Raw genomic sequence first — 9,253 nt, forward strand, 5'->3', positions numbered from 1 at the left:
CAAGTGTAAACAAAGAAATGCTAATGTCATCGAGTGTTTGTGATGCTCGTTGTGATCAGATACGATGGATCACATAAAAATTCTTCCAATAGATCCTAGCCTCCTCTAACCTCTCCAGTTCTTGTTTGATATGCTTATTTGTTTGCAAAGTTTAGGACTTTTTATATTTTTTGTTGGTAGTGTATGGGCTGCCACTAGTTGTTCTTTTGTAATGAGGCGTAAACAGCCATTTGCTAGTCAACGAGCCACTCAAATATGCTCCATATTGCAACACAATAAAATTAAATTTGTATTGTAAGTATTATGACATGAACATGACACAAGTTGCTCTTTCTACTTTTAGGTTATAATGGCAGTCGTTAGTATATTTCAAAAGTTGTTATTTTTTCTAAATTAAGTTATGGAAAAATTCTCGTAATCAGAAGAACTGGACACTAGTCGTGCGCCAACGCTTGTCGAAGTAAGATCTACGCGCCGATAAACCAAAACCGTGTGCATCTACCCCATTTTTATTCTATCGCGATGGCGAAGTGTGCCGCTTGTACTACACTTGTAACCAAGAAAAAACCGGGATTGCAGTGTTCTAAGTGCAAGAAATGGCTGCATGGAACATGTGCAGCCATTTCAACTGACCAACTAAATGCGTTGTTCCTGACGGAGTCGGTCGAGTGGATGTGCAAGGCGTGCACCGGCAAGGCCAGGCCCGCCCGCCTGTCCTGCATCCTGCCAGACGCCGAGGAGGACGAGGGCGTCACGGATACTGAGGACGCTTCTGCAGACAAGATGACGAAGGTATCACTCACTAATATCAAACGTGAAATCCAACTCACCATTAGGGACGAGGTTAAGCGAGAAATACAGGCGGTATTCAGAGAAGAAATGCAACGTACCATGCAATATTTATCAGACAAAATCGATGACTATGAAAAGTGCCAAAAAGAAAGCAAAGAAAGAATCTCTAATCTTGAAAAGAATGTTCATAACCTTACAAATACATGTGTTCACTTGCAGAAGTACAACGGCGCGCTCGAACAAAAAATCATGGACATGGAACAGAGCACCAGGAAATTAAACCTCGAAATAGTAGGAATTGAAGTATTACCTGACGAAAACCCAAAGATAATAATAGAGAAACTGGGTGACCTAATGAAAGTCAGCTCCAAGGAAATAGAAAGTGCGACGAGGGGGGCGCCCAGGAGTAACGCTAAACCATCACCAATAACTGTGAAGTTCTCTTCATCTGGAGCGGCTGCGCGCGACGCCTGGCTGAAGCAGCGTCGGGCCGCGCGCGCCGTCACCAGCGACATGCTGACGGGAGGCTCCCAGACCAGCGCCGTGTACGTCAACGAGGACCTGATCCCGGAGACCCGAGAGCTGTTCTGGAGAACCAGGGCTGAACTCCGTGATGTATGCAAGTACATATGGCTGAGCGACGGCAAGGTACTCGTCAAGCAAACTGACGGAGCTAAAGCTTCAAGAATTAAGTGCGTAAATGATATCAGTGACATTAAAAAGGTGATAGTGAACAAGTGATGTCTATCTTAATTCACCTATATATAGTGTTAAAAGTGTTCTAAAATAATATAATTCGCATTCGCGGCAATTCAAGACTTGGAGGTACTAACTAATTGCAACAATGAAGTGAGTACAAACTGTCTTCAATCATGGATAGATTCAATTTATGATAGAATAGATTTCTATTTATTTCACGTAAATATAAGATCTATTAAAAAGAACTATAATGAACTGTTAGTTATATGTAATGATTATTTTTCTTTGTTAGATGTCATAGTAATTACTGAGCCTAATATTTCATTCGATATGTTGGATATGTACAATATTTCTGGTTATGATTTAAATAGTTACACGAGACAAAATCGGAAAGGTGGCGGCGTGTTAGTCTACACACACACGCACCTCTCTGCATCTGTGTGCGAGCCTCCGTTTGTTATGATAACGGCGGAATGTGTCTTAATCAATGTAAAAAAACATGGTAGTGATGTGCTTATCGTAGCCATTTATCGCCCGCCAAAAATTCACCAACAAAATAAATTATGTCAATTCCTGGACGAATTAAATTTACTACTTAAAAACTTGCCTATTAATAAGAAAATCATCATCTGCGGTGATATAAATATAAACCTTTTAGACACTAGAAATAATAATGTAATAACCTACGAGAATTTATTGGCGGAATATGGCTATTCTAAGTGCATAACTAACGTAACAAGAAGGGAAATTTTAAAAGGGGAAATAGTCGAATCGTGTCTTGACCACATATTTGTAAGATGCCCACGTGACGATCTTTATTCCGCTGTATTAGAGCATAAAATTGCGGACCACTATTGTACCGCCGTTGCTATAAGCAGCGCAGATTTTAATAATCAGTCACCGGGAGTGGACACTGAGTCAGCGCGGGGCGCGGGCGGGGGAGGCGGCGCGCGGCCGGGGCAGACCGAGGCGCGCCGCCTGCTTGATAACAAACTTGTTTATGAAAAACTTTCAGCAACTGAATTTCATCATTTACTAAGTATTAATTGTCCATTAGAACTTTACAGTCAACTTCATAAAATATTTACTACCATATACGAGTCAAGCTATCAAATTAAACAAGTTAAAACTAGTGGAAGGGACTCTAAAGGGTGGGTAAACAAACAAATGAAAAAAATGGTACTAGAGAGAGATAGACTATTTAATATATGGTTCCAAGATAAAACGAATATGTTAAAAAGACTGCAATATACTAAATACAGGAATAAGTGTACAAAACATTTTTCTAGAATAAGAAATGAATATGATAAACAAAAGATTTTGGAATGCAATGGTGATGTTAAAAAAATTTGGGATAATATAAATAGAATACTAGGTAACAAAAAAAGGTCTACTGATGATGTAATATTGAAATATATGTCAGGAAACTCTAAGCAAGATATATGTAATAACTTTGCTACTACATTTAAAAATGATATAGATAGTATAACCCATGATTGTAATGATAAAATGTTAAATCGCGCCGACTACAGCAGCGAGACCTGCGTGTCCATGCGCTGGCGGCCCGTGAGCAGCAAGGAGGTACATAATGTCATTAAACAAATGAGTGATAAAAAATCGCCAGGGTCGGATAGCATACGTATGAGGGACCTTAGGTATATAAGTGAACAAATAAGCCCAATTATAGCTCATTTAATTAATTTATGTATTAAGCAATCGAAATTCCCTTCTAAATTAAAAGAAGCTATAATACGGCCTATTTATAAAAAAGGTTTACATAAAGACTACGCTAATTACAGACCTATAGCTATTTTATCTAGTATAGAAAAGATAATAGAAAAATGTATTATTAATCAGCAAACCAAATTTCTTAGCGAATATGCGGTTATAAGTAGTGGACAACATGGCTTCCAGAGGGGAAAAAGCACATCGACACTACTCACGAAATTTACTGACGAAATTAATAGCTATCTCAATGATAAACAATTTGTTGTCGCTGTGTTTTTTGACTTCAAAAAGGCGTTCGATACCCTCCGGCACGAGACGCTGCTCGGGGCCATGGCGGAGTGCGGCGTCCGCGGGCCGCTGCACAACTGGTACCGCGAGTACCTCGCCGAGCGCTCCCACCGGGTGCGCGTGGGCGAGGAGCACAGCCGGCCGCAGTCGGCGGCGGGGCGCGGGGTGCCGCAGGGCTCCGGCTGCGGTCCGCTGTGCTACCTGATGCACGTCAACAGCCTGTGCAACGTGATCCGCCATTGCTCGTCGTACATGTTCGCGGACGACCTGTGCACGCTGCGGGCCGGCCGCGACATGGACGAGGTCGCGCGTCTCGTGCAGGAGGATATCGACAACGTGGTCCGATGGTCTCATGATAATGGCATTGTACTCAACGCAGAAAAAACTAACCTACTTGTTATACAGTCCCCATACTCATGTACCCCTACGTCTATATGTCAACTGGTTGCCCATAGCTTTGACTGCTTTCATAATAAATGTGTCAACTGCAAATGTACAACTATAAAACAAGTACCGTGGGTAACATATCTAGGAATGTGTATCGATGAAAAGATGGGCTGGACAAAACACATAGAAAAAATACTGAATAAGTTACGCATATTGTTATTTAAATTTAAACAGCTTTCCTTCAAAGTACCTATTTCTGTTCTAAAAACAATATATCTATCTTTGGTAGATTCCATTATATCTTATGGACTGGACTGCTATGGATCTATATTCAAAACGTACATGGACAAAATAGAAAATATTCAAATAAAATTTTTAAAATTGTTAGTTAGTAAAAATATAAGAAAAAAGTATAGTAATAATAATAAAGCATTGTTCTCGATATGTAAAATATTACCTGCATCACTGAAATATAAATACCTTATCGCGATTAATAGTCATAGCACTCCAGACCATAAGATACCAATACACCACGGGCTCAACACGAGAGCTGCGGCTCAAGGTAAATACCAAACTGTAAAAGTTAATAACTATTTTGGAGGCAGATTGTTACAGCGCAGAATTCCATTGTTATATAATGAGATGCCTATCCATATAAGAAATGAACCAAATAAAAATACATTTTCAAGATTATATAAAACTTTCCTTCTACAAAATATAGCTATGTAATTATTGCTAATTAAAACCTACCCTATATAACATTAATAATCAACAATATGTCTAGGTATGTAACGTTAGGTATGTCTATCTTTTGTAAAGTTAAGAAAATGTTAAGTTAAAACTTTTTAAGTATAAGTAATCATAGAAAAAGAAGTGCGACTCCCTCCCCACAGACAAACCAATATGTACTTGGTTTTGTGGGATGTATTAGGTTAAGCTTATTTGTGAAATAAATATATTTATTCATTTATTCATTTATTCATTCACATTCAATTTATTACGCAGTATGAACGAGTAAACTGTGGCCAGCTGCGGAAAAGTTTTTATTATAAATACAAGATAATATGTATGTTATACGTTATTATTTTTGTAGAATTAAATTCGGGGATAATCATGTAGCATGTGAAAGAAAACATCGTGAGGAAACCTCAATATTTAGATTAAGCACATTTAGATATGTGAACCCACCAATCCGCAGTGGACCAGCGTGGTGGGAAATGGTCCAAGCTTAGGAAGGGGGTTTGGACCTTTGAGATATGCACAAAGGTTCCATTCAAGAGAGCCAGGTGCAGGTTCTTACACCCCCACAGATAATAGAATAGAATTACCCACTAACCCTAGCCTCTCTTACTGAGAACCAAATTTACAGTAAGTACATACATACAATACAAATATTACTTTATATTCATATTGCCATAACATCCTAATATTGAGTACAAAGGTCCTCTGGTTTGCGCGCTCCCATTTCAAAACAGCCACTGGTCACACTTTATTACCATTAAAAACAGCCACTGATCCACACTTTATACACTTCCTTTTTCGTTTGTTACCATGACAACATTGGTTTGTTGAAAATACAAAAGTACTCTGTGATTACTTGATTAGGTAAAAAATCTATGCCAACTGACGGGACTCATTATTCTGAGCCGTGAAATTAAAAGATTATGACGTCACACCAGCCCGCCATCCTGACGGGAATTTCAAAGTGGTCGTGATGGTTGTAATTTTTTAACTTTCTTTAAAATACCTTAAATTACTTATTTTGGCGTTTAATTTTTTTTTACTATAATAAAGTGATGTAAAACTATCCAATAAAAGAATTAAAAAATTTTATGCATATTCCCTATTGCGGACCACATACAAGATGACAAATGACATCATGTAATCGCAGGATCCATTACGGTCAATATTCGCAAATTTTCCTTCATCTCCCGCCAAAACGCATGAATCATAGAGCAGGTAAATCCAGCGTATCCTGTTTAAAGATGGCCGCCGCGAGGACCGACGCACGCGACTTCCGGTGGCGCTAGAGGGCGGGAAGTGGAAAATTGTAACCAGTTTTTCTTGATATGTATAGGAGCATCTTACAAATAATAACTTAGACGGCTGTGGAAAAAAAGTTTTTCTAGTTTTTGCATCAGGTGGAATTGAAGTACCTGTTTTTTTTTTAAGAATTAAACCCGAACTAACTATGTCCGTAGAAAATTATAAAAACTTCCGTTTAAGTACATAATAAAGATAGGCACCTATGCATGACCTCTTTGTAAGCTAGTGCTCTTGGCTCAATAAAAAAATGCTAAAAACATACTGATTCGTTCAGAAACATTCAGGTGCTGATTTCTATGATATCTATGGTCGTCGATTGCCGAATCGGCAGCGGCGCCTGAATGTGGAACACGTGACGTCACTTCCTGCCCGTGGGCGACTCCCACCGCCCTAGCCACTCTAGGTTGTCTATGAATGAGCCTGTTACGCTAGTTTCTGAGATATCGCTAAAGAGAGAGACCATTACAACATGTATCAAAAGCTTGACATGATTGAGGGTATATTAAATCGTTTTTATCTAAACCTACCTACTGTAGTTACCTACGATACCTCTTATGTTTATGTACCTAGTGCAGTAAAGGTAAGCTAAGACATTCTAGCTTTCCATTTTAGGACGTGGACTTAAACCACTAACCTAGATAAATTAATATACTATTAGAATAGGGGCTAACAGTGATCGTTTATTTTATTGATAGCACAATTTAGTACTTAAACAGTGTTTAGTGGAAATGAATATCAATAGCGTTATGGCAGACCCATCTATCCACCTATCTCTCTGGTAATAGAGTTGTAACAAAATTCTGCGAAAGCTCCGGAACAACAATTCTTAAAAGTTTTAACCTAAATAATTTGCACATGTTTTGCTGAACCATCTGTGATGGAAGACAATAAGGCACAACACCTGAGGCCACTCATTATCTGCAACATCTGTGCTAATGGCGACTGAGGACTACCTATTTAGTTAACAAACTCTTTGCAGCTTAATTTGCCGCCGTCACACCTGCGGGCTTACGCCATTATCTAATCTGTGAATGTTATTTAAACAAAAGGTTTTAGCTACAATACTGCTACCCTCCTTGTCAGACCTATACCTAATACTAACTAGGGCTAGGGATATATTTATAATAGTCACTGATAAGAAAAGTAATTAATTCTGTAAAACTTTTTTATAGCATACATTTTCTGAGAGAAAAAACACTGTAAGAATAAATACTTATGTAAATGTTGTAAAACACAAGATAGAGAGAACGAAAACGTGGCCCAAAACAGAAGTGGCGGTGTTTATTAATTTAAACGTTTGTATTCTATCTATCGGTCTGTCTGTCTGAATCATTTTTTTAACTAGCCTATTTGGTTTGAATCAATTAGCGAAGCGAAATCATCCCGGAACACGAAACAAGTAGAAACAACCCACAAATTCCTGCCACACTTTCGCACGAACTGTCCAACAGATAACAATAGCCATTAGATAATGCGCATAGGTACAGGGTGTTAATATTGTGCACACCTGTGGCGCTTTGTCAGCCCATGACTAAGACAAGGACAGATTACTATAACAAAAAGTGTAATTGTGTATAGAGAAAAAAACGGAACGAAAGTGTTTGATACTATTGTTAATGATACAACAAACTACTAATGCTTTTCAGGTGTTAAGGATTTGTGCTAATGAGCTTGGCTCGATGCGTATGGCCTTCAGTAAAATATACGGTCTAGTACTTAAATAGTTTCAAGGATCTGAAATAAAATTATAATCTGAAAATATTACCTACATACTACCCACCTATCAATCAATCAATATAGCTTGGTTATTCCAATAAATATGAACTGACAATGAAGACAATTTGGCAAACACAGCAGCATGCAATAAAAATAACAATAGGAGAGGTGTAAAATTAGTTGCGAACTTATGAATGAGCTTACGCGCCGCCGAACTACAAAAACCCGAAAAACACCTCATTTCACTAAACCTTTTATTTATTTGTCTAAGTAGTAAAAGGAACAATATGTCTACAGGTGTCCTATTGTCTGGGCCTATCTCCAGTTAGGCCGTGGTCACAAAGCAAACCTCAATGAAGTTGGACCGTGGGAACGAGAGGAAACAATCCCGTAACTTGTCCAATTTAGAAAAAATGCAAGGATCCCACCCTTACAATGACCGAAGGAAACAATACAGTGAAATGAGAACAAATTTTTGCCTTTAACCAAGATCTAACCATTCAGAATGAACTGAATGTTTATTGTGTAAATTGGTATGCCACCAATCCGCACTGGGCCCGCGTGGTGGACTAGGTCTTCCTTCATTCGAAGGATCCCCGTGCCCCAGCAGTGGGGACGGTGATATAGTTATGCTATTGTAGGTATTTAGATGTATTTGGTTTTCTTCCATTCCACATCGACACAATTATTCACTCACTAATCCCGCACACATTGCTTCAGTTTAGAGATAATCAACAATACAATAAGTACAAAGCTTAGTGGAATAAAGGAGAGCGATAAGACACCGTTGTTTCCACACTGAGCAGTTGTTTAGCTCAAACATGTGGTCAGTGATAAGCTGATACCAGCCGAGACCGTGGGAATCGAAGGTGGGACCTAGTGGTTTTCGGTACCAAGCCAGCATTCTACATCATCAGCCAGGGTGCACATATCTGAAGCTATCCTGAGTGACGGGTATCAAGTTTACCTGTATCAGTCACCGACTGGCAACTTATTTTAAATTACAATGTCAAAGTCTAAGTGAAAGTCAAATGGTTTAATCGACGTAACATTTTTTACAATTATTTGTCGATAGTCATCTACCACCATTTCACAAAGGCCCCGTCATTAAGGAGGAAAGAAATGGCGAAAGAAACTCCTCGAGCATCTTTTCAACTTTTTGCTTATATGTATCTATTACAATGTTTACTCTAGTTAGTACAATTTTACTTAAGTAGGTACCTATATCCATTTCATTTTTTCAATAGCCTTAGCTGAGGTGGACTAGACCATTATGCGTGTTTGTCGTTTAAATAATCATTTATACTATAATAAGCTTTACTACATAATGTAGCTTTAACATAATTCTTAAATTTTTGCTCAGTAAGGTTTATTGCTTCATTTGATAATTTATTATAAAAGCGTATACAGTTCCCCATGAATGATGTGTTTGTTTTACTTTAGGTAAGTACTTAAGTATTAGGTAACTAGTTACATCCACTAGCAATAAAAAAGGTTCCACTTATAAAATGCCGACGCCAAAATTACCCTGTTTTTTTTCAAAAATTCAGGTAAGTAATATTCAAATGCAACTAACTATACGTAATTATGTATTTTC

The 9,253-nt window shown here is 38.3% G+C and overlaps 1 protein-coding gene across 1 annotated transcript; it reads left to right on the forward strand.

Annotated features, from left to right (window-relative positions):
* Positions 1 to 442: 442 nt before the first annotated feature.
* Positions 443 to 1,542, forward strand: LOC119691984. The gene is made up of 2 exons (XM_038110911.2): positions 443 to 792; positions 1,012 to 1,542. Exons 1-2 carry the CDS (start codon positions 523 to 525, stop codon positions 1,531 to 1,533), a joined length of 792 nt encoding a protein of 263 aa, XP_037966839.2. The 5' UTR covers positions 443 to 522; the 3' UTR covers positions 1,534 to 1,542.
* Positions 1,543 to 9,253: the final 7,711 nt, after the last annotated feature.

Source organism: Plutella xylostella, chromosome 19, assembly GCF_932276165.1.
Source record: "Plutella xylostella chromosome 19, ilPluXylo3.1, whole genome shotgun sequence".
In the NCBI taxonomy this organism is placed as follows: Eukaryota; Metazoa; Arthropoda; class Insecta; order Lepidoptera; family Plutellidae; genus Plutella; species Plutella xylostella.